This window comes from Lichenostomus cassidix, chromosome 3, assembly GCF_008360975.1.
Source record: "Lichenostomus cassidix isolate B80296 chromosome 3, HeHo_3.0, whole genome shotgun sequence".
NCBI lineage: Eukaryota > Metazoa > Chordata > Aves > Passeriformes > Meliphagidae > Lichenostomus > Lichenostomus cassidix.
This window is the reverse complement of record NC_139483.1, coordinates 16472597-16498540: the sequence shown is the minus strand read 5'-3', so window position 1 is coordinate 16498540 and position 25944 is coordinate 16472597. Positions and strand designations below refer to the sequence as shown.

The 25944-nt window shown below is 43.2% G+C and overlaps 1 protein-coding gene and 1 long non-coding RNA gene across 2 annotated transcripts in view; one reads left to right on the top strand and one right to left on the bottom strand.

Moving 5' to 3' along the window:
• The window catches only part of LOC146439165 (uncharacterized), a 29514-nt gene extending 15557 nt beyond the window's left edge, over positions 1-13957 (bottom strand). Inside the window, exons 1-2 of the long non-coding RNA XR_014851230.1 lie at positions 13662-13957; positions 12649-12745 (exon numbers count right to left, since the gene is read on the bottom strand). This is a non-coding gene — a long non-coding RNA (uncharacterized LOC146439165). The remainder of the gene's footprint in view (positions 1-12648; positions 12746-13661) is intronic.
• A 138-nt stretch (positions 13958-14095) lies between these two features.
• On the top strand, positions 14096-20775 carry SRP9 (signal recognition particle 9). Its single transcript, XM_085054686.1, has 3 exons — positions 14096-14249; positions 17120-17188; positions 18457-20775. Exons 1-3 carry the CDS (start codon positions 14178-14180, stop codon positions 18574-18576), a joined length of 261 nt encoding a protein of 86 aa, XP_084910812.1. The 5' UTR covers positions 14096-14177; the 3' UTR covers positions 18577-20775.
• Positions 20776-25944: the final 5169 nt, after the last annotated feature.

Genomic DNA, 25944 nt, shown 5'->3' with positions numbered 1-25944 from the left:
AGTGATGGAATAACTATCCTCTAAGAAACTGGGAATTACAGGTAAAATACTTCTGGTCTGAGACAGGTCTCCTTAGCTGGGAAGCAGCCCAACAAAGAGAAATCCTTCTTCCTGCACAAACTTTCCATTAATGGTGGCTAATTAACCTGGTGCTTGGTTAAAGATTTAACATATTTTTCAGGTCTGACTCAGTTATTATTCATCACTATCTGAGAACACAACAGAGGATACATGTCTTATTTCCATCCTTGTTCATATAGTCTGGCTTGAGTAGAGAGGTAAATGAACTCAGAGAAGTTAGATCTCTTAGATCATGCAGAAGAAACAGTTTTACCAGGTAGCCCTGACAGCAAGACAGTCAGTGCCATATATATTACCATTATATACTGTTCTTCATTTTGCTCCTTTTGTTTCCTATCAGACTCCCTAGAGGCTTTAGTTTGTATTCATTCACTCTCTCAAACATCTTCCCAGATGCTCAAATCCCACTTCTGTTATTGCAGTTTCTTTTAAATTTGTCTGGATCCCTTGTGCAGAGTCAGGACTTTACTGTTCCTTAGCTCAGCATTCTCCTGGCTGGACTCCAGCTCAGGTAATTATATCCAGGGCTCTCTCAGACTTCTCTCTCTAGCTGCCTTTGGAGAAGTTATTCCTCCTTTTCTTTTCCAAGCTGCTTTACAACACTGCAGATCCTGGGAACTGATGGGATGTGTATTTTGGAGAGGCTGTGCATTATGCATTAGGGGTGAACCAACACCTTCCGCAGCGGGACTGAAAGTACTGACACAGCTTCCTTTCTCATTTCAACGCTATTTTAAGTGGGCAGTTGTCACTCCAAGTCGAAGCTGAAGGACAAAGATTTGGTCCAGATTAATCTGTTGTTGCTATTTGAATGTGGAGATTTCGCCCTCTAATTTCCTATTCTGAATCTAGCCTGGATTTGTTCAATAGCTGTTCAGTGTCTTATGTCACTTGAGCCAGTTGTCACAAGATGCTCACAAAAATAGATTCCTCACTTATTGGGAGAAATATCAATACAGAGGCTAAAGAAAGAACAAGGACTGCTAGAGGTAACACTGCTACATCAACCAGGAGGCAAATTACAAAGCAAAAACAGTAGAAAACTTAATTTTGCAATGCCTGTCTTCAATCTTGCTAGCCAGCAATTCTCTCTTTCTGATATTTCTCCAGTGCTAGGCCAAAGACAGTTCAGGGTATCCTTTCCAATGAAAAGGTTTCAAATAGAATCAACAGGGGTCTAAAACTTGTAAGAGAGAAAAAATATTTTCCCTCTAAACTAAGAAGCATGAAACATAAAGTTAGGCAAATTTCAGAAAGAAAAGAAATATATAGTGAAAAACCAAGATACAGAACAGTAATAGATCTGCTTACTAGATGCTGCTCATTTCCTGCAGGATATGGGCATGAGAACTGGCTGCAAGTACTTATGCAAGCTCATGTAACTGCTCACTGCAGTGCAGTTCTTCCCAGGCAAAGAAATAGATCTTCACACATCAAACAAGTAAATTCTGATCAATTCTCACTCCCTCACCTTGGAGGAATTTGAGCTGTTGCTGTCAGCAGAAGTTAGTTGTTTCCTAGTCTGGGCAGAACTGCTGCACTCAGAAAAATCTTGGGAAGACAAATTATTCAGGAGAGGTCAATCTGTGCTCACAAGAAGCCTAAGAAATGCTTTCCTAATCTAAACTTGAAGGTTTTACTTTCACCATGGGCCATCTCTCACAGAAGTATCATCAGAGAGCAGCCTCATCTACTTGGCCTCACTCGGAATGAAGGTTGGACCAAATTACTTCCAGAGGATCCTTCATGCCCATTCTGCACCCACAGGAAAATCCTTCATACCACGGAGATTCCTACCAAGGAGAAACAATAAAAGAAACATCTATCTGATGAAAAAGTAATATAGACTATATTCAATATTTTTTGGTTTTCCTTTCCCCTCAAAGCTTCCAAGTTTTAAAAGCTGCCAGGTCCAGCTCAGCTTTCATGTTTAAAAAAACTATTTATACTTAATGAGGCCATGACTTAACTTGGATCACTTGCTGAATTAGCTTCTCCAGAGCAGTCACAACATCACAGCCTTCATGTGATGTTCAGCCAGCTGAGATGGTTTCTGCACTTGTCCCAGAAGTGAACAGAGGGGAAGAAAAGGAGAAAGGATCTGTGGAAGTGTACATATGGAAGTTTAAATTAACTTTACCCTGCTGCAGAGTTAAGTTAGCACAGCCCCTCTGCAGTTCTGATGACAGGACTTGGCCAGTGCAAAAATAGCTAACACCAGGTTCAGCTTCTTGCCCCTCTGCTAAGCAGCCCTTTCATGCAAAAAGAAATTGACCCCACTGTAGTTGGTAACATTTTTATTCTCCCTCCCCTGCAGTTCAGGGGTACGTGAGCAGTCATAAATCCATATTTAAAGTGCTGTTGACTGCTTTAGAACTTGGGCAGTAAAGGAAATAAAGTAAGCACATAAGCATGTAGCCCTTGCACTGTTAAACATGGCATCTACTGCTGGGGATAACTAAAAGCATGGTTGACTAAGGAACTAAATAAAACTGTAAGGCACTACTGTATGATTTATATCACGGTTTTTTCTGTAATTTTTGTAAGTGGAAACCAGGAATGAGTGCAGCACATGTTTGCACAAGACAACAGGAAAAAAGTATTTTCGGATTCTTACTGCAATCAAAGCACTGGGGACAAGGAAAGAGTGAAAGTATACAAACATGGTTGAGCACTGGAATTTTTATGAAGGAGAAATATTCACTGTATAATGGTATCCATGTAGAATGGATGTTTACATTATACCAGATAATTGATGATGGTGCAACATAAATAGCCATCAGGCAATGTAACCTGTACTATTTCTTCCTTGTTTATTTTCAAGAGGTGATACAAGAATAAAGCAAATTCTATAGCTTCATAAACTTCAGCATCTGTTTCTTTTTTCTGTTTAAAAACTTTAAACATCAAGCGGGTTTTGGGACCCGCTAGCAGGCAAGTAAAAATTACTTTATCATATCCAACTCAGGATTTTCTTATTAGTCATTATGAGTAAAGATGTCTAATGTAAGAATAGCAACAGTTTAATCTTCCATAGAACCCAAATATTCCAAATACATTGCTAATATTACCAGGTGAATTTGCATTGAATAGTGATATGCATTTTATCAAAGAGAAGCAAAGGCATTGCTTCTTTTTATGGAAGTTATGAATCAAATTTTCAAGAGCACTGCCAGTCTTTTTCACTGCAGGGTCTTTACACACAGGGCAAGCTCACCATGGTACAATCCTAACCTGATTTTAGTCATTCAGTAAAAGAGCCTCAGAGTGCTCATATACATTTCTGCAAATGCAGTAACAATCTCCCATTCCAAAAATTCATTAGGACTGCTATGTATTTTCCTTAAGAAAATGTTGTCAGAGAAACAAAATTAATGCTTGAACCACGGCTTTACCAGAAAATCCTTTCTGGCTGCATGAGTGCAAACGTTTGTAGATGAGTGAAACTGTTTTGAGTCAAACTTAAAAAAGAATGTGGAAATAACCATTAGCAAGCCAGAGGTGTCTGTGAAGATCATAGAGGATATAGAGAGGGATATTAAGAGAGTGCTGCGATTCAGCTGGGAAAGATCAAAGAGAGCCAGATAACAGCCAGGGGACATCAGAGTACCATGAAAGTTGCTGAGGATGTAGGAAAATCCTGTGTAGTGCTGTGGGACATAAGGGAAGTTGAGTAAGATATGTATGTCAAGAAACATCCCAGGGTGATACAGAAAACCAGAGGACACATCATCATGGCAGAGTTGTCTGAGAAGGCCTCACAGTGGGGTGAGATGCAAGCCTCAGGATGATGAGGAAAACCAGAGAAGGTTGAGAATTGCTGGTGACACAAAAGACAGTCAGCTAACATGAGGGAATGCTGCTGAATGCAATCACATCGAGAAAGGCTACAACTGCTGAGTCTAGCTACAAGGATGTTTGAAATAACAGTATCCATATTTTACAGGTAATAACATATGATGCTGGACATCAGGGACCAATAAAGGTAAATGAAGAAGCAATTAGAAATATGCCAAGGAAAAACACACCATATCACGAAATAGGAAAAAAATTCATTACTAGAGAGCATAAGGGAGAATCTGGAAAATGCTTTCAGCAAAAAGCTCCCCAGCCTTAGGAACCTTCTTGGAGCAACTGCTGAGCCTGAAGAAGGCTACAGCATGTTAGAGAATGAGAGAGCAACTGTAAGGTGCCAGAAACAGTGAAGCAGATTGTGAGCTGAATGACAAATGTGTAAGCTGCTGGTTGCTATAAGGGGCCGCAGTGTCAGGAAATGCTGGAGCCTGCTCTACTGCTTCTGGAGGCATCCAGGAAGAATGCAAGTTGAAAGAACACTGGATAGGTTGAATAACATCAAGAAGCATTAGAGAAGACCACAAATACCTTTAAGCCTGTTCAGCAGAGGGATCCAGACTAAGGCAGTGAATTATTGGAGTGGTTAGCTAAGCAGCCACATAGAAACCAAGGCAAGGCTGTGATCTCCCAAGGGCCCAAGATACTAGGAACAAGCTCAAGAAGGAATGCAGATTGCCAGGGGGACTGAAGAATCCTGCATATAAGCTAGGGACAACTGAAAGCTGTGAGATCCATCAGGAAGCACAGGGTAAGGTCACAGACTGAAACAACTCAGATGTCTGGTTTCACCGTTTGACTGCTAGAAGAAAGATGTGACCCAAGATAATCCTGCCTGCTTCTCTTTTGGAGAGCAGAACAGAACCCCTTTCAGTACTGTCTTAAAGCAATGAATGCTTCCTGCTGAATAACCATACAAGGCCATGTATGGAAAATAGCAATCTATCCTATGTCATTGTATGTGTTTAAACTGGGCCTTGGAAACCACACGAGACCAGGAGAGGAAAATAATCTCTTTGAGACAAGGGAAACTTTTAAATGAGTAAGTTATGCCTAGGTCTGTGTGCTGGTGCAGGAAGCCCTTCTGCCCTCCTCAGCACTGTTACAAGCAGGTAAATATCACCAGTCTTTATCATAAGTTTATAAAATACTGAGAGAGAAAAGCAGTGCAGAAAATATGTTTTATTCATGCATTCATCTAACTCCAGAGCACTGGCCCTAAAAAGAGTAACATGGCCAATGTATTTATAATTCACGGTGCCAACTGGCTCTGGAGCAATGCCTTGCTGGAGCCTGGGCAGAGTGAGGGCCTCAGCCCCCATCTGGCAACCCAGTTTTGCAGAGGAGACACTGTGTTTGAAACCTGCTCCTTGCTGCACATCTTCCCTAGGGAATGCCAGTCGGCACCAGGACTTCAGCAGCACAGCTCCTCCCTCCCTCTAGCACAGCTCAGCCTCAGGAGAGCCATTCTGCAGCCTGAGTTTGGACAGGGAGGTGCAAGGGGGAAGAAGACAAAGAGGGTTTTTTTGTGAGATCTGCTGTGGAAGGCTGAAAACAGCCAGCTTTCCAACCTCTTTCCTTTGTTTGCCTTAGGTCTCTCAGTTTCTATATCAGGCTCTGGTTCAGCTTCCATTAGCGCTTCCTCATCAACATCGCTGACAATGGTTTCCTCACTGAGGGTATCACTAGGATTATACTTACTGCCAGAATCCTCTGGCACAAAATCACTGTCTGAGTCAGAGCAGAGAAATAATTAACCCTCATGATACTTCTCTGAAGAATGAACAGAATACCTAATAAGATTTCTGGGGTATCAAACTGATCCTGCTCCTAAGGAGAAAAATGTCCACTTGCTGAAGTTGTCATTGCCACCAAGGAGAGAAGAGGTTCCTGACTGGACACAGGAGACATCCTCACCTCACCTTAAGGCAACCTGCATTGCCTTAATTGAGTTAGTTACCTTACATGTCCAAACAGCAAACCACTTGTTTACCGCCCTGGCCCTGGATTAGATCACCGTTTCATTGCCTAAAAAAACTATCAGAGTCAACGGATTCTCAGCTTCTGTGAAACTGGCCAGGCTGGAGGCAAGTAAGGCATGACTTTCTTACCTGAAATTACCAGCATTTGATTTGCAAATGGCCCTCAAATACTCCTGATGATGTTCTTGTTACATAAGACCAGATTTATCATTCAACCTGCAACCCCAGAACTGAAACAGAACAGTTGGAGAATTTTCCCCACATATGGAGATGAGTGTTGCCCCACAGAAGAGAAATAAGCACCAAAACATATACAAATTTGCCAGCTTTTGCTGTTTTCAACTCTAGAGACAAGCGTTTTCCTTCCCTCCAAAAAGTGATCAGTCACTTCAGTGGCAGACATTTGCAAGCAAAACTAATTCACTTTCTAGGTCCAAAAGGGTCCCTCCCAAAAGCTAGTAATATGTCTCAGTGGTGTAGGAGAAGGATAGTACAGTCCTAGCTGGCTATCCTAGCTAGATCTCCAGGGATCACTGGAGAAGTACATATGATACAGATTTCTGTCTGAAAAAAAAACCAAAAAAAAACCCAAAACCAAAAAAACAGTAGTCTGCTAAGATCTGGAAGCCTCAAAATCCTTTCACTTCTGCTGGGAATTTAGTTCAAAGCAGCTGCATGTAAATGTTGCATAGCAAATGCTACACTGACAAATCTTTCTCATGATCCTTGTTTTTAAATCAACAAGAATAAACTATATAGAAGAGGAGCTAGCTTTAGGGCAGCCAGTTTTACCCTGTCTTAAACTAAAAGTGAAAACAACCCCGAGGAAAAAAAAAAAAAAAAAAGGATTTGAAATATGTATGAGCAGCCGCACTGCCCTGCCTCATCTCTTTGTGCTGCATAAAGGGGACACAGATTGGCTGAATCTTTTATACAGAGAGATCTGGCCAGAGATTCATCAGAAAGCATGCAGCTACCATTCCCAGTTCCTGTCCCTCCCAGCCAGGATCGGGTAAGAGGCAGGGAGACAAAGCAGGATGATCAGCAGCAGGCTGGAATTGCCTGAAGGCTCGTCATCTTTCTCCAGGCTCTTAAACAGTGAGAGCAGTGAGTATTTCCTCCTCATTCACATCCCTTGCATAAGTGTTTCTGGTATCTGTGTGACCTCTAAACTTCTGCCTCATCTAAAAGAAAGGGCAACTTCGTCAGTAATTCCTGAAGGAGGAAGATCACTTCAACCTTTGACTTACTTAATACTCATTAAAAAAAAAAAATGAGATCAGTAAAAGTTGCTAATGGAGAGAGAAAAACACCTCAGCATGAATGCAACGGTTAGGGCACATTTCAAATCTTGTTAGTAGTTATCCCTTCAACATAAAGTCACAGCCATGGCATGGAATTTACGCAGATATGCTCCCTTCCCCCACTCCTAAACACCACCTACATCTCCTTTGATATTTTTAATCTAATCCAAATCTTATGAAAAAGCTAACCTTAGAGATTTGAGGTTAGAATTCCCCTGGAGACGCAAGCCAAGTAAAGGGCCAGGTAAATACTCGCAACCTCCATGACAAGGGTCTAAAGAGCAGCATTGTGTTGAAAGTAAGGAAGCCCTTCCCAGCACTGATCCTGGCTCTTATGTATGTTTTATGTGGGCCAGTGAGCCCAGTACTACACAAGGTCTGGATAAGACACCTCTTATAGGAAGCTGCCATACTGCAGACATCCAAGGAATGTGTGTGCTTGCAGTTGTTCTAGGAATCAGCAACAGAAATGTCGAGCATCCACTTTGATGCTAATTTGACCATAATTCAGACCTCTACCCTCACCAGTGTTTGACCAAGGCCAAAGACTTGAACAGGGGAGCTTGAGAAGCTTGCAGGGACTTTATTCTGCTGTGCATTCCTGGCCACAGCTGCTTGGCACAAAGTTCTTCTCCTGTTGTAACTATGGGAAGGGATATTTGGGGAAACAGCTGTTGTGCAGCAGCTTCCCGAGCTCTGCCAGCCGGGCTGCCCAGCAGGCCCATGTGCTGAAGTCCTCCTCTGCCTGCAGCCCAGGGGATGGGAGAAGCTGCTGATTCAGATCCACTCCCCCTGCTCAGCACGTCCTACTTCTTGTGGAAATTACCACCTCTTGAGATGTGCCGACAGAGTAGGCTCGTGTGGACACCCCCTCAGCTACTTTGGTCAACCTTAGCCAGACTTAAATGGATTAAGTAGGAGGTTTTTGCTAGCCCAGTTTGATTGAAGTGGGTTGAGGGGTACTTACACATGCATTTCTGCAAACACATCATGAGAGGGCATTAATTCCTGGGGAAAGGCATTGGCAAGTGGCTGGGACTACCAGCTCTTTTACTGACACAGCTAAATCAAGAGTCTGTTCAAATGAGGCTGTGCAGCTTCAGAGACAGGCACCAATTTACCTTGCAAACAGTGAAAGTTACTGTTTCCCACCAGCTGCAGGTCGCTGGTCTCACAACAGCACAGGGGGAAGGGAACCCTGTTACTCTCACTTGAGCAAGAACCCTTGCAGGGTTCACCTGCCAGGAAAGTTCAGGCTTCAGCATTACAGCAGACTAGGAGCTATTCTGTCTTCCTTTTTGTAGGCTGAACTGGGGAGGAGGCAATTTCTGATCCAGGCTCAGACATGTAGTTCAGACTTAAAAGTCAGCTAAGTTAAAAATTCGGAAAGCCCTTCCACCCCAGCTGCAGTTACACAGCTCCAGAGGACTTGGGAAGGTATCACTGTAAGCATCTAATCTCTCTTGCCTGTTCTGGTGCTTTGTAGTCCTCAATTACGTCAGCCACAGCAGCATGAACAGCACAGGTAAACCAGCCTTAAGTCATGCCTATCAAATAAAAAGCTTTGCTGCTTAAAGATTAATGTAAGAAATCAATGTGCTTGCAGCGTGTGCCAGCAGATGATCTAAGCCCATCTTAAGCAGGCTCAGAAACTTCACGTAATGGTGATACAAAATCTATGAGCAGTTAATGCTAAGAGTGTCTGTCTGCTCCCAGAGTGCTGCAAATGCTGGTTCATGAGCTGGCTACCAGATGTGCTCCTCTTTTCCCTGAAGGCCATCACGAGGACTGCTATTTCATTCTCAAATCTCAGCAGCCAGTGTGATGACAGTAGAGAGGCTGCTCTCTAACATATGTCTCCTGCATGACAGCACATTCATTTAAATACCTTGTTATGCTTAAAGGAACTAAAGTGACCACTTAACAGGAAGGGATGAATCTTCCCAGCTATCTAAACTGAGAAGCTTAACAAGAACGCTGTCAGAACAGCACCCAAAAATGAAAGGGCAGTTTCTATTACGGGTAGAACACAAACGTAGGCAAGGATGGCTCTCTTGCCAGAGCAATGGCTATTGTCATCCACATACATACACTTCCTACCAGAGCAAAATTAGGTTAGACCATATTAAATGACATTTTCTTTTCTGATGGTTAAAGCAAACTAGGAAACAATGCTGCCTTGGGCAAGGTCGCTGCTAAAACGTCTGGCAAGAGAGGCTGCAGGCTCGCCAGTGTCCTGATCAGGGACATGTTTGGAGTGTGCTCCTTTCACAGGAGCAGAGGCACTGGGGAAAAGGAATGAGGAGAGTAACAGGCATCCAGGTCTCACCCTGCCCTGAAGCTGTGACTGGGCCGTGACAGGCACCAGGACAGGGCCCTGGAATCCTGCTGCCCACATACAGCGGTAACTGTCATGAACTGTCTTTTAACAATGAAGTGTCACCAATATTTAATTATCCTGTTAGGACAGTATGAGCCTGAATCACTCAGTAAGATGCTTGTGTGCTGAAGAATAGAAAATTAGCATTGATGTAATTAACTGTGTATGGCTCAACCTGGCAAAACCTTTAGCCAAGCTGTGTAAAACATAAAACCCCTAGAAAGGAGCCGCATGCTTTGTGCTTCTTCAGGAGCTGCAGAGTGAAACCTGTGGCTCAGTTTGGCATGTTATAACCCATCCAGGAGCACAAACTGTTTCTCACTGCAGACTGGGCTCTCATGGGCACTGAGACTCAGAAGCCAATGAGATGTCAAGACCTCAGATCTCAGTGTATTCAAGATTTATCTGCATCCCTATGCACATAAATGCCCTTTCAAAGAAAAAATAGCCCCCTGTGACTGAAGTCTGCATCAGCACAAATCCCAGGCTGGTTTAGACCATACACACACAAGAATGGAATGTATAATCACAATGCCTGGGATTCTCCTTAACTTTACCAAGGGCTGGGTTGAAGCTATTTTGAAAGAAGCAACTATATCTCCTTCAAGCATTAAGCATTCCTGGCAGTCATAATTGCCTTGTAACTAACTCCTCATTAGCACTCTCTCAGACCTGAATTACTGTGCTGACTTTATGTTGCTCCTGGTCCAAGAACAGGATTATCATCCCAGCACCAAAGTCTGCTCTTAATTATACTGTTACAGATATTTAAAAAAAAATCCAAAGAAATACTTGGGATGACTCTGGATTTACAGCAGCATAAGTGAGATCAGTTTGTCCTATTGTTTCCCATCTAATCCACCATTTAGCATGATAAAGCACAGTGTTTTATACAAAGCTTCTTTTAGCTGGGAAGACCAACTTGTTTACCCCACCAGTAGTATGTAATGGTGAGAGATAACTATTTTAATGAATTTAATGTTCTTATCTGAATTCCTTATCCAGGACAGAAAAATAGTTTTGCAAAAAAGGAATATGGCACCTGCTTTAGAGAGAATAAAAGCTAATGTGAAGAACAGGAAACCAGATGTCTGACCCTGAGTGATGCTGAGCAGCTGCAACGTCCACAAACTTTGTAGGAGTTGTAAGATCTCTGTGGATGATACTTTAAGATCTAATGCAATGTTTTTTCTACTATTTTATTTCATTTTGTCATTAATGTAAAGGAAGAAACTAGATAAAAAATCTGAAGAAATCACCACGTGCAATCCAGATGCCTGAGCACAACTTTGCGAAGCAGAACTTGCAGTGGCAATGCATGTAGAAGCTTGATCAAAGAGAGATCATTAATCATGTACATACAGGTTGGATGAGGGGAAAAGGCCTGAGGAAAAACCACATGAAAAGTGTTCATCACACAAGTACTTATATTGTTGCTTCATAGCTTTTTACGGCCTTAAATCCAAGCAAAAAAAGACCTTATCTAAGGTGGTCTAGGGAATATAGCAAGGATGTACAAAGACAGACTGAGGAAAGGTAAATGAGGTTTTATAGCATTCCAGATTCAATTGCAAGTGATGGAATGCCCGTTAAGACCGTTGGAATGATTTCTTGCATGGCAGAAAGCAGGAACTCAAGAAAAGAAAGCAAGATAAGTATGTGTGTTTTAGCAGAATTCTTACTAACTACTAAATTATTATTGGCTGCATACCAAGCACTCCACACAGTGATAAACAACTGTTCATTTTATTTCACTAAACAAAAAGCCCATTGAAGGATTTCTACTATTACTGCCCTCACTGGAACTCACTTGAAAAATACAGTTTTGGACATACATCAAATACAACTTACAGCTGAATAGCTGCAGTGGTCTAACTTACTTTCCAAACATGTCAAGAAAATGTTCTGTTCTCCAGGCAAAAGGAGAACAAGAGAGCAAAGCAGTGCACTAACTACAGGTATCAGACATTCCCTGGGGCTCAGAAATAGCTTCTCTTCTTAATTGTGGAGATTTCAGCAACTGGCCCTGCTTTCAGGAGAGCCGGGGATGGGGGTGGTTTCACATCCAGCCCCACATTTTTGGTGGCAATCCAGCAAAAACAGTAGGAATCCCCGTATTCTGTCTTGCACCAAAAAAGGTACATTTTCAACAGCTGTGTCAGCACAACAGTACATAAGGCCATGCAGTAAACTAGAAAACCAAACTGACCTCAGTAAAAAAATGTGTTACTAAAAACGGTGCTGCTTTTAATCCCACCATTGGTTCAATCCCCAGTGCAGAGTTACAAACAGCTGTGGCAGCACAATGTGGGGCCATAGGTGGTGGTGGCAGTGTCAGGGATGACAAAATCCTTAAGATGTGCAGCCAGGAGCAGGCTATGCAGAGCTGTGTCTCAGGCTGTATAGAACTGTCATTGTGACACATCCCATCTCCCTCAGAGGCAGGGCCAATTACGAAATCCCTCTCTCAGTTCTTTGCCCTGGCTGCTGCAGTTTGTCACCTCCAAAATTGTGCATACAAAACAGTTTTAGAAGCTGCATCCTAAAATGGATCATGGAAATCATCTAGGATGTAAAAAAAAAATACCACAATGGGTTTGTTTTCTGATCTTGCTCTGTTGCATTAGCTCAACTGCAGGGATAATGATGGAATTGGCAAGTTCCTAAACCACTTCTGTGTCAAAGAACACATAAGAGATCTGAACACTTGAGTCAAAACTAAAACCCTCTGTAAAGCAACCCTAAAACACTTACGACTAAACAGCCCAAAACTGGGGCTCTTTCAGAAAGCTTACCCATGTCCCACTTGAAAACCTGGATCCAGATTTGGTGAAAAATGGCTCTGTACAATGTTGTGTTACAGGATTTGTGCTCCCCACACCTTTCCTTGCCATGTATTTACATCCCCTATATGTCCGTGTACCACCAAATGCAATTCCTGCTCTGCTGTTATAATCAGCTACCCAAACCCAAAGAGAGTAGAGAACCACTCTGTCCAGGTTAGGTTCTGTGTTTGGGATGATTGCTTTAGGCTCTGTCCATACATCACCTGATAATCTGTTGATTCTCAGCATCTCTGAGAGACAGCTTTTACATTTCTGAAGCTTGTTCTCAGACACATCAGCACCTAAACCCTGCGAGCAGTTCTGGAAAGAAAGAAAAAAAAAAAATCTTTAAATCTTTCCACCATTTGCACTCATCGGTGCAAAGCCCTTTAACAGAATTGTTTAGACCACATAACACCCACAAGTGGCAATTTATGAAGTTTGTCAGTCTAATCACTGCAGATTATTTCAGGGTTGATCCCCACAGTAACAATTATTTTCTGCTTTACTGACTCAGGGAATTTCATTCTAGTTTTTCTCCCCTTACCTCCCATCCACCCTTTTATTTCTGTGCCATGTTTCTTCATTCTCTCTTGCACGTATTGTGGCCAAAAAAAGGCCTGCAGCTATAGTATTTCCCCATGTTGCTAGTGGAGACTGCAACAGCCTGCATAATTTGTCCCTCAAATGCAGATCTGCCCTGAACCCTCCAGTTTATTTGTCTGGCCATGCTGTCGAGCTTCGAGTTGCTCGGTAAAACTTGGAGCTGTGAATCATTATCAGGAGCTTTGGAGTTTCCAGTGAGTCCCTGTGCAACAGAGAATAGAGGCTGCAAGTTGTACGTGTTTATTGTCACCCCAGCAGCTGCACAGGCCCTGTGACACGAGCAGAGCTTAGCTCCGTGTCTGCCTGCAAGCTTCGTGCCACAAAGGCACAGAAATCAGCGCAGGAAATGGGGTTTTAAAACACAACAGGAGAAACCTTGGGTTTAATCTTTCCTCCCTCGTTTCGTTTTTGAGGGGAATTTTTAAGTCAGTTTTGTGTAAAAGCTTCACACACACACACGACTGAAAAGCAGAGTTCTCCAACATATTCTATCGTTTTATCTATGCTATTCCACCTCTTTCCCAAAGAGCAGCTTTATTTCAGCAGTGCCTCAGCACCCTCAGCAAGGTGGATCAGGGAAGCCAGCGAGGGGCTCCCACATTCCCTTTTTGTTCCACAGCCTGCAGCTTACCGAAGGCGCTTCCAGCCTGGGAAAACCTGGGATCGCTTCACCTGAGGGCCAGCCGAGCTGATAAAACACCTCAGGTGCGCGGCCCGGGCCCTGCCTCCCCTCCCGCCGGACCCCCGGCCCCACGCTGGCCCAGCCGCGTCCCCACCGCCCCCGTGGCCTCAGGGTGGGAGGCTGAGGCGGGGACAGCCCGTACCTGGCCCGGCAGAGCCCCGCAGGTGCCAGCCCCGGGCGGGTGGTCGCTCCGCCGGCGGCGGGGCTCGAACCCGTGACTCACGCGCTCCCAGCCCGGGCCGCCACCGCGCGCCTCTCGGGAAGCGCGCGCCGCCATTCCGCTGAGCCTGCAGGGGGCGCTGTGGCGGCGAGCGCGCGGGCGGCGGGCACGGGAGCTCTGAGTCACGCTCGCCGCGATTGGGCGGTGCTTTCCCGCGGGCCAATGGGAGGCGCTGTCTCAGCCGGCCGCCCGCCCCCCTCCTGCGCCATCTTGCCGCGGCCGCGGGCAGCCGAGCGCGCCCGGCCATGCCGCACTTCCAGGCCTGGGAGGAGTTCACCCGCGCCGCGGAGAAGCTCTACCTCGCCGACCCCATGAAGGTGGGACAGCCCGGGCCGGGGGGGCAGGGTGCGTGTCCCGGCCGCGGGAGCTGCGGGCTGGAGGCGGCTCCGGCTGCGCGCGACTCGGCGGGGGCGGCGGGCGGTGTCGGGCCGGGCAGCGGGTTTGCCGGTGTCTGTGGGGCCGGGCAGGGCAGGGGGTTCGCCGGTGTCTGTGGGGCCGGGCAGCGGGTTCGCCGGTGTCTGTGGGGCAGGGCAGGGGGTTCGTGTGGGGGGGGGGTTGGGTGTTGTGGGGGGGGGGGGTTGGGTGTTGTGGGGGGGGGGGTTGGGTGTTGTGGGGGGGGGGGGTTGGTGCAGCGCTGGGCTTTGCACGGGGGAGGCAAGAGTCACCGAATCGCAGAATCGATGGGGTTGGAACAGACTTCCGAGATCATCGAGTCCAACCTGTGACCGAACACAAGCGTGTCAAGTAGACCATAGATAGCACTGAGTGCCACGTCTAGTTATTTTTGTGACATCTCCTGGGATGGTGACTCCACCACCTCTGTGGGCAGCAATGTCCAATCACCCTTTCTGTAAAGACATTTCTTCTAATGTCCAACCTTAACCTCCCGTGTCACAGCTTGAAGCTGTGCAGGTTGCATGGGAGAAGAGCCAATCCCACCTGGCTACACCTTCCTTTCAGGTGCTTGTAGAGAGCGATAAGGTCACTCCTGAGCTTCCTTTTCTCCAGGCCAAACACTCCCAGCTCCCTCAGCTGCTTCTCACAGGACTTGTGCTTCAGATCCTTCACCAGTTCCATCGCCTTTCTCGGGACTGTCTTGCCCCTTGTTGAAGTGAGTGCTCCAGAACTGAGCACAGGATTCGAGGTGTGCCCTCACCAGTGTCGAGTACAGGGGTTAAAGCAGCTGCAAGGAAAGGAGTTACTCTTTGATGTTGCACCTGACCATCCTTTTCTGTGAAATAGGAGGGAGTTCTCATTTATAATCCCAGCAACATCCCTAGGGAATAGCGTTTTGGGTGGTGTTATTGGCAGCTGGGATGAACCTCAAAAACTGAACTTCAAAGATGTTGTGCTCATTCACAGGATACCTCTGTGTTAGAAACCAAGGTGAAGACTTCTGCTGAAGTGTCAAGAATTGGTGTATTTTATGAGATTATAGCATTTAAGGCTATCATTTGATTTTGTCCTTTCATTAGCTCTTACATTGATTGTTGCCTGCAGTGACCTTTCAAACTGGAAGGTGTTTGCATCCTAAAGAATAATTCATCAAGGACTTCTCAGTTTATGATTGTTTCTTTTTTCTGGTGATTTTTTGGGAGTGTGGTTGATGCAAATAACAACAGTAACCTCAGTCTTCAGAAAAAGTGTTACAGTTCATCTAAAAAGCAGCACAAAAATGCAACGTGGAACTCACACCTGAAAAAACGTTAGTAAAAAAGGCCTAGTTTTCTTCACCTAAAATAGGAAACTGGAGAAACCTTCAGAAGATTAAATGAATATCTGATTATTTAAAGCAGATTAACATCTGCCATTTAATTAGCACAAGAGACACCATATGCGATTGCTGCTGATAATAAAATTGCCCAGTTTTGCCTTCTTAGGCTCTGTGACATTCAGTTAAATGAAAGAAGAGGGATGTCACTGCAGCCAGGAGTTGCTCTTCCCCTTTCCTTAAGGGACCTCCAAAGGCAAGCTCTTCCCATCCCTGGCAATAAATTTGGTTACAGAGGGGTTTATGTAAGCCCTGTTGTCATAACACAAGTACTCTCCTGTTAATTTGTCAGAGAATTAGCCTCAGCAGTTTTGTAATTGGGCTTGCTGGGGAACTGAAGGAAGAACAAGACCTGTGGGAGATGAGTGTGTGTTCTCCAGCCAGATCCCGAGTGGTCTTGCGCTTTGCAAGAGTGAGTTATGGATACATTGAGTCTGTACTGCTGCTTGTGGCAGCCTCTTGTGCTTTTGGGCCTGCCCAGCAGGGAGATGCACTGTTACACTGCTGCCGTGGTCAGAAGGTGGCAGTTTGTTAAACAAAAAGGGTCAATCTGTGATGAGATCCATTCTGGAGCAGGAATTTCAAAATGTGTTAGTAGTGAAGGAGGTTGTTCACCATTAGCACAAGTCACTGAACAGCAAAGACCTGTTTACACTGTGAGTTCAAACTGTTCTCAGAGGCCACCTTGCTTTTTTTCTAGTTACTGGTGTTAGTTGAGGCTGCAGACAGATAACAGAGCCTCTGTGTCTGGTTCTGTGCTCAGGAGGAGCCACGTAATGCTCAGTCATTGAGGATGTGGATTTTTTATCAGCGTGGCTTTGAGAACTTTGCTGATTTGAAGGCCCAGAGGGACTGGATCGGTTAGAGCTCAGGGCAGGTGACTGCAGGAGTAACTGATAACAGTTCAGGTTCTGTGGCAAAAAAAGTGATGTTGAGCTTACCCCACTCAGTTGATCCCTTTCAAGTCTTCATGTAGAGCTACTCTTTTTTGAAGTGTTTCAAGCCTACAAACACAGGCTTCCGGTTGTTTTTTCTGGAGAGTGATACACAGCGAGGGGGTGTCTTGTCTCGACATGACTCTCATGGTTTATCCTGCCTGTCACCAAGGTCTCTGCAACTGTTGTTGCTGTATTTGCACCATTTTTTAACATGCCCTGTGTTAACCTTGCTGATGCTGCTATAAATCCAGTTTCAAGTGTTAGGCAGGGAAATGTGATGGGTCAACTTCCACAACACCTTGGCTATAGGATTATAACTTCCACACCACCAGAACTGAGAACCACCACAAAGGTGGTGAAAACATGGAGCAGTGCATAATTATAATTAAGGGTAGTCTGAATGTGGGCAGATTTCCTTCAGTATATTCTGAGAATGGTTAGCTGTAAGTGCTAATTCTTAAAATGTTTGTCATTTCAGGTGCGTGTTGTTCTCAAATACCGACATTGTGATGGGAACCTCTGCATCAAAGTAACAGATGACGTGGCAGTAAGTACAGAACACGTTCCCCTTTGAGGGCTTCTTGTACCTCCCCCAGACTTGTGTTTTGCTCTCAGTCAACGTGGGAGCTCTTGGACACTGCCTTGAGAGTGCCTGACAGTTTCCAGAAAACTTGTGCTCAGCCTTCCCCTGTTGCTGTGTCTGTGATTGACACTGACTTGTTCAGGAGCATTTTCATGCAGATGTTTACTAGTGTGAGTGTCCTTTTTATTTGGTCCGAGTGATGAAAACTCCCAACCATAGGTGAAGTTCCTTCTTTGTGATTATGAGGCTGAACGACAGTGATGTTTTAGCTAAGGAGTTGTTTTTCTTCAGTGCAGGGTGAGCAACAGTATTCTGCCCTACTCGTGTCTTCAGACTTGGAAAAAAGTCAGATTTCTTCTTTCCAGGAAAAGTAGTCTGGCAATGGAATTTCAAGTGCCTGGAAAGGATGTGAAACTCCAGTTGAGGCACTCCTTGTTAGGGTGTCACTTCTTGATAGGGTCATAGGGCTTATCATAGATATTGAGTGTGGGGCACTGATAATTGTGGGGATTTAAGGGTAATTTTGTTGAAATCTCCCATAGGGGAAGTTGGAATCAGGTGATTCACAGATGTGAATTCTTCTAGGGTATAGACTGCCTTAGCTGCTTTCAGTCATAGAAAGATATTACACCAGGTGGGGGGAAATGGGGATTGGTTTCAGGTTTTTGGTTGGGTTGTTTTGGTGTTTGGGGTTTTTGTTTGTTTGTTTGGGCGTTTTTTTATCTTAATCAGATGCTGTATTCCTCATTTAAGGCTGCCTTAGAAAAACAGGTTTTGCTTGGGGTAGGGGATCCCTTGAGTGGGAAATACTGAATTTTGTGTCCCTGGCAATGTAACAATGCCTAAATAAACTTGCTTTAGAATACAGAGAATAGGAAAGTAACTTGAGATTTAAAATCTGGTTTTATATTTAGGCAACAAAATGGAGTGTCTTTCAAGAGAGCTTTAAAAACCAAGTTTTAACAGCTTTTTTGAGCTAGAAGAAGGTAGGATTAATGATGACCTTCCCTGTTTTCAAAATGGGAGGCACAAGCATGCAGGAGAAACTTAAAAGTAAACACAGATATGTGTGTGCTTTGAAACAGGGTAGATGTGTTGGTGCTGCCCCTGGTAACAAATGAACATTTCAGTGCTCTCCTTGCTTTGCGTGTTCCAAGCACAAAAGCATTGCAGCTATTAACAAGATAAAACCAGTTCAAGTGAAAGCTGATCTGAAGAACTTTGTCTTGCAGTGTTTGCTGTACAGAACAGACCAAGCACAAGACGTGAAGAAGATCGAGAAATTCCACAGTCAGCTCATGCGACTCATGGTGGCGAAGGAATCCCGCAGTGCTGCCATGGAAACAGACTGAAGTGCTGCGAATGAAACCAGTGCTCCGGTCATATTTCACTGGAAGAAAATCTCTTGGTTTTGAACGAAAAACTGGGACAGGAGATGCTTTTATGTACTGAAGTGGACTGATGACAAGTCTGAAGCATTTTCACCCCTCAGACTCCACTTTGGAAATCTAGGAAAATAAGTGCTTTCAATTGAAAGCTTATATTTATTTTTGGGTATCAAGCAACTATTCTTACACATTAGGTATGCTAAGAAGACAAGCAAATATTTTAAATCTACAATATGTTAGTCTGAATTTGATAGGCCGCAAGCATACTTCTGGCAAGTTACTGTAAAATTTCATATAGATTTCATTGTGTTCCTACCTTATGCTGGTGTATTCTTAAAATGAGAGGGTTTATTAACCTAATACTGTAGCATGGTGACTGGGTCTAATAAATATTTACATACAGTATGTAAATCTGTTTGGTTTAGAATAACAGATGTTTTCTGAACTGAAATGTTGAAATTGCCAATTTGTATTGCCACTGTCACTGGCAACAATCTAGCTTTTGGTATTGCTCTTGGTCATAAGCTGTGCAACGTTATCCATGATGCAGTTTGTAGAACTGTTATATTGGCTAAGTAATTAAACTTCTGTATTTTAAAAATTGAAATAGAACTTCATGAGAATATTGCTAGTGATGTGTGAGAAACTGAGAGGGGTTTTTCTCTGCTTGTGCAAATACTGTTACTAAAAAATAGTCAGTGGCTTTTTTACACACTTGAACTGTTTTGTACTAGCAGGGATTCCTTTTCCCATCCTTGCTTCAGGCAGAGTTGAAGCCTACCAGCAAGACAAATTCTAGAAGCTCTTGCCTATTATCTTAATAGAAAATATCTAACTAAATGCTATCCAGAGTCCTTATTCTAGCAGCTTAACCGCATTTTCAAATGTTACATGTGGCAGATGGATGCCAGCCAAGTGAATAAATGGATGAAAACAGCTTAATAAACACTTAAATACCACTGTCGAAAATAGACCAATGCTCCTGTAGCTTAGACTTGTTTCTCAGAGTAATCTCTGGTAGGCTGATAGAAGCCTTAATTGTCTCTTGCTGAAAAACCTTGTTTGAAAACCCAGTAGCTAAAATTGATACTTGCTTTGACTAGGTCTTGCATACTTAAAAACAGATGAACATTTTAATGTAATTAGGCTATTGTGTAACTAGACATTTTCTGAACTATTTTTTTTTTTGTTAAACCAAGCCCCAAAAGTAAAGCAAAGCCATACTTGTAGAGGCATTTGTATATAATAAAACAACTACTTAAGTAGCTACCTGTTGTCACTTACCTAAAAAATAATGGAGCTACTGGGAAGCAGTGGACTTTCCACATTTGCTAAAAGCCTAGGAAAAAACCCACCAGGCTTGAATATTGCATTAGAGTACCCTTTCAGCGGAACATAGAATGTTGCACGTTGTTGGAAAATACTGCAGCGCTAAATTCCCAGTGACTACTCAAAATTCAAGTCTGCAGGAGTGACTGCTATGTGTGTAACATTTTTGTATTGGCTTTTGGAATATAAATAAAGCCAGACAGAAGGCTGGACTTGGTTCATTGTTAAACTTGTCTATCTTATAAGATACTGTAATACTGAAGTTTTTTCTTTGGTGCTCCAAAAATTTTTCTTAATATTTGCAATATAGTAGTAGAGAGATTGGGTGTACCAAGTAGCTGAGAGGCTTGAACTTTATACTCCAGTAGGTTTTTAAGGAGGGGCAGTCACAGTACTGTATATTATTAGAGTAGCAGCTATCAAGCAAAACAGGCTTGATGTAGGAAATACATTTCTAGTTTTCTAAATTCAAAAATTATTTCCCTAAAACCATGGGGAAATATTGTTGCTACTTTTGTAAGAGTATGTGTTGTTAGGCTTATTCTCCATAAACTCAGAAAAAACTGAGGTGGTGCTGTGCAATCAGAATGCAAAAGAGAATATGATAAAGCAGCTGCTTAAATTTTTTTGTTGTTGTTTGAAACTTTGTTAGAAAAACATAGGTACTTCTTAACTTTGTCCTGGAATTTTCAGCAATTTCCATGCTGTGTTCATGGGGCAGTAGAGAAGCTCTGAATTCCAAGCTCTGTTTCTTTCTGCTTATACTCTTGCTGAGGGTATGTGTGCTTATGTACACTGATCACTTCCCTAATAAACATTCACTGAATTAGCTCATCATGTTGCCAGCTACTTGAATGTGTCCTCTGGTTTGTGATTAAAAAATCAGTTTATTGTGGCTGCTGCAGCAAAGGGGTGCTCACTGTACATGAATCTCTGCATTGGGCAGCCCAGCTTGCCAGTGACTGCTCTCCAGCCAGGAATTAGTGCCAATTAGGCTGCAAACAGGCAGGACAGGAGCACATGGGCAGCCTGTGCAGGGACAGACAGGTGACCTTTGCAGAAGTGGAATGATTTTAAAAAATAGGATGCTTTCCCCTGCTACAGCTAATTTTGTTGCTGCCTGTTAGTTGTTGTCAGTAATAGTTCTGTTTTGTGAGAGCAGTTTAATAAAAAAATGTGAACCTTGTTACTGTTCCAAGAAATTGGGTTCATTTACCCATGGAATTTATTCTGTTTTTCTGGTGTTCTCACCTCCTGGATTCCCTGAGTGTCTTGAGTTTGATTCTTTCTTTGTACAAGGCACTTAGGCTGACTTTATGTCTGAGCTCTCCCTTATTATGTGCGACTTCACCACTTCTGTTTCCCACTTTAGGGGTTTGAGCCCTGAGCTGTTCCATATGTAATCCATCAGGGAAGTGTATTCTGGAGTACAGGAAGATTTTAAAATTATCTGTAGAAGTGAGAAGTTTGGTCATAGGCCTTTGTTTTAGAGAGCCTTATGAAAGAGGCTTTTCCCTTAAAGTCCTGACCTCACTTCTAGGAGTGACAGGTTTATTCTGGAAAACGGTGCTTTGGTGCTACAGTCTGTCAAAAAGGGAAATGGAACTGCAGCCAAGCAGGGGCTTTTAAAAATGTTTTAACTTGTCAAAGTAATTATGTTTCATCTCAATAAGTTTCCTCTTGCAATATAAAAGTGGGTAATACTCAACATTTTGCTGTAACAAATGTGAAGAAATCTGGTTTCTGCCAGATGTGGTCCATAGGACTGGGATGATCTCTTGTTACTGGAGGCTGATCTTAAAGGATTCAGTCATTTTAGGAGTTCATTCTGCTATAGGCAGGGTGAATCCACTCACCTTGATCACCTGGAAGAAGGATGGGAACACAGTTACCCAATGCACCTGTGCTTTTTCACTCCTGCCTTGGGGGAGGACAAAACTCTCAAAGGAATCATACTGTAACCACCTTTTAAATGAAGTTTGAGATCTGAAGTGGAAGTACATAGAAAATAGGTGGGGTTTTTTCTGTAAACTTACCTAGGCTGCAGATGATGCACAAGTGCAGATTTGTCAAGACTGTGAGCATTAGTGGGTGTCCTTGGGGAGTAGTAGCTAGCTGAAAACTGGTATTCTTTGTACAGTGCTGTGTGCTGAGGGACCTTCTAATTGACTGAAACAAAGCTGTTTTGATCTAACAAATCTAAGGAGTCCTTTTGTTAGTAAACTGTCTTAAAGGATCTTCACTTTTTTTTTTTTGGAGGAAACTAGGCTATGAAGAACTACATCTAATTCTTTGCTTATGTTAACAGTGATTTGCTTTTTAAGACACGGGAGTGTCTATTCTGAAATGCTGATACTACTTTAAGGGTAGATGCTGTGTGACTCAACACAACTTTTGTTTATAAAGATACTATCTTTCTAAAAAGAGCTTTAAGAGTTCAAGGGTTGGTATTTGAATACAAGCAACAGTTGAATTGTCTTTGTTGCTGGGGATGACATAAAAACATGCCTTTCATCTCTTATTACTTTCACATAAGTAGATCTTTAGTCTAAGTAGACACTTCAGACTGGCTTTCAGATAAGCCTCCCCACCCTGATGCTGGCTGAAGTATTTAATTTGAGTCACTACAGACTGGAGACAGATGTGGGTAGTCTGTAGAAATGTTATTTTTGAGATGAGAATGATGCCACAGTATTTTAGCAGCAGATTAGTTACTCAGCAGAATGCAAAGCATGCTAGTTTGTTAACCCCTGCTTATTATGCAAGCCTGTGTGTGTGTCCTTTAACTGCTCCACCAGAATAAATGCTCCTGGGAGAATGTGGGCTGAAACTGGACCATATTAAAACTGAAGTCTGTGGGAACTGAGCAAATAAAAACATGGTCATGGTGTGATGGCAGAGTGAAGTGCAAGTCCAGGCCCATGTTGTTGAACATAATCTTTGTTTCTGGTGAGGGTAAGTCTTTATATTCTTATACTGTGTCAAAGTTAGTTGTGGGGGTGTGTTCTTGGAGCACTGGGATGGGAATGCAATTACCTTCTGCCATTCTAAAAGCTTCTTAAGTCCAGAGTGCCATCCCTGAGTGCTCTTATGTGGAAATGCCTAGTCTTCTAGCAGGAGCCAGCATGCTCAAACCATTATGACTCCTCAGACAGTTCCTGGGTGTTGTGAATACTTGGATCATAAAACTAAGACTATTGAGTTTCTCTTAAACTAAAATCCTGATATTTATGAAAATGTTTTCTGTTTAAATCAAAACCAGCTCTGAGGATATTTTACTTTGTTTGGTGAGTTTTGATTTTGTGCTCACATTCGTTGCCTTTTTTGTGGCAATTCTTAGTAATTTTTTTAGAATTTACACTGACTGAGAGGTCTGGGAGAGATTTTTTTTTTCTCCCCTTTGAAGTGTATGCATTTTGGGTTCATTTGTTGTCTAGAAGAAGTGGTATCTGTTCGTGAAAGGACAGGTCTGCATTGTCCTTCTGCTGAGAACCCTCCTGAGCTACAGGCGTGTGTTTACGGCAAGATTCCAAGGACTGGTTCCTTGGAGAGCGGGTTGAGCTTTCTGGACACCTCCTGAATGGCTGTGCTGGCTGGTAGTGAGCAAATGAGAGCTCGGGTAGCTGAAATCTGCATTTTAACCGGGTTGCTCATGCATGTAAATACAGCCACCTCTACTGCAGCTCTGCTAGCATTGTGTGGCTGGGAGATGAAAGGCTCGCCTCGGGGCGCTGACAAATGAGCTCTGGCAAACTGTGTGTGGCTCCAAGATGTTACTTTCCAAAGGCATCTGCTCCGGTAAGGAGTCAGCAAGGCAGGGGGATGAACTAATGCCTCAGACACGTCCGTGTGCAATTCGATGTCTCACTTTAAATTGCCATAAAAGATAGCTTTTAAATTTGGGGGCAGGAGGGGAACTGACCTTTCAGCGATTGACAGTTGGGGTGTGTTTTTTTTAAAACACATTTTCTGCGGCAGTGCTCCCATATAGCTGAGGTCAGGAGGCGAAGGAATAAACAAATTTCATCCGGGATTGTTGGTTTGTGCCCAGAGGCGAACCTTCTGTGCTTGGTCACACAGCAGAGCTGGGTGCCACGTGAGTAAAACCATGCAAATAACCAAGCGTGGCTTTAGCAGAGCAAACAGCTGCTTTGCAAATAGCTCCTCACCCACCACAGATGTTGATCATCCCATCCATGTGCAGACTGGCATTCCACAGCAGCCTTGGTCCATAGAACAGCTGGCTGCTGATCCCTCTTGCCTCCAGCACCAGTGTGTCTCTGAGCCTCAGCCGAACTGTTCCCATTTACCAGTGCATCAGGAAACTCCTTGATGTTCTGGAGAGCTGCTGGTGTGGCATTCTGCCTGATCAGTGTGCTGAGATGGCTTCACAAAAGGTCAGCTGAGTGCTACAGGGAGTGAAATGGAGGGGTTAAGAGCTCCCAAGAGGTGTGAGAAGGATGGGAGCGAAAGAACCAGTGGGATTGGCTTAGGTTGCCATGGAACCACAGCCTAAAAAACTCTCATATTGGAATTTCCCTGACTTGCTAATAAAAACCTCCTGTCTGTCCCATTAAACACCCTGTAATGTGCCTGCTATGCAATATTTACCTGAAAACGAGAAATGTCTGGATTTGTTTCTGTATTGTTCTGGTTTGTATGAATGATACAGAAACCGTGGAACTAAAAACTGTAGATGTTATTCTTCCTAAAAGCCTGCAACACTCTTGTAACCTCTCAAATAGAGTAGCCAGAATGGAACACATGGTACAAGGTGTAAATTATATAATGGATTTATAAAATTGTGTTGTAATTCTTAACATTCTTAAAGTGCCAATATTGGGGCAGGGGTTTAAGAAGGGATCAGCATGTTAAAGGCTTACTCCAGTAGTAATGGTTCAGTGACCTGTAGCTGCTCCAAACGAATAAATTCTTAAGATACCTCTAGTATGTATCCAGGTGGCCAACACTTGAAACACAAATACTGAAACACCTCCTGGATATGATTTCACTGGTGGTGAGATGACCATTTTGATTTCACAGAGAAGTGTGCTTTCTTTCCTCATTCTTTTGACTCCTGTATTAAGCTTCTTTCTTTTCTTTCTTCTTCTTTTTAATTTGTTTTAAACTTAATTTTTTCTCTTTACATCTTTCATGGTCCTCTTATTTTCCTCTATGATCAGTTGATTGTGGTGATCATGGTGAAGTTATAACTGGCTTAGGGGAAGAGGATCGTTACACAGTTGCAGCTTTTCCACTTTGTACTCTGGGTGTTAATTAAAGATTTTGTTCTCAAAGCTGAGCTTTGCTAGAGGGACATTCTGCAGTGTCACACTTGGGAAGAGCACAGGTGTAGGTGTCACTGGAGCATTAATAGTAAACTGCATGACCACCTTGCTTAGCCAATAATGGTATAAGAAAATGGTTTTACTGGATATAGACAAATAACACTTGGACTTTAGCAATATAAAAAGATCCTTCAGCTCATACTCTGTGTTGGAGTATCTACCAAGATTGCAGCAATTAATTTACTTTCCTGTAATGCAAATTGCATACTTCTTGGCATTATTTTATTTGGCTGATGACTGTCTGCCAGTCTACAAATTGTAAATATTAGATATCAGCAATTCTCCATATTAATTTTTCATCAAAACCTGTCTTACAATATAAAGAGTGATTTTTAAAGATAATAATTGTTTTATCTGTTTTATCTGTGGTCAGTTTTTCTGTGCTTATATGAACCTTTGTTTGTTTGAACTCTCTGCAGTTCCCCTCACACCAGCAGTCCTGTAAGTTTCTGTCACAGCCACATCCTTCCCCTAATTTCTGTAACAAACTCCAGCTGCTCTAGAGGTGGATACTATGTGTATTGTTCCTCTGTGCTGTATATTGTTCCTCTACCTCAGCCCCATGCTAAAGCAAAAATATCTTTTTCGATATTTTTGAGGAAAGCAACATGGAGTTGCTGATGTTTTCCATTTGTCTTATTTAGAATCATAGAAT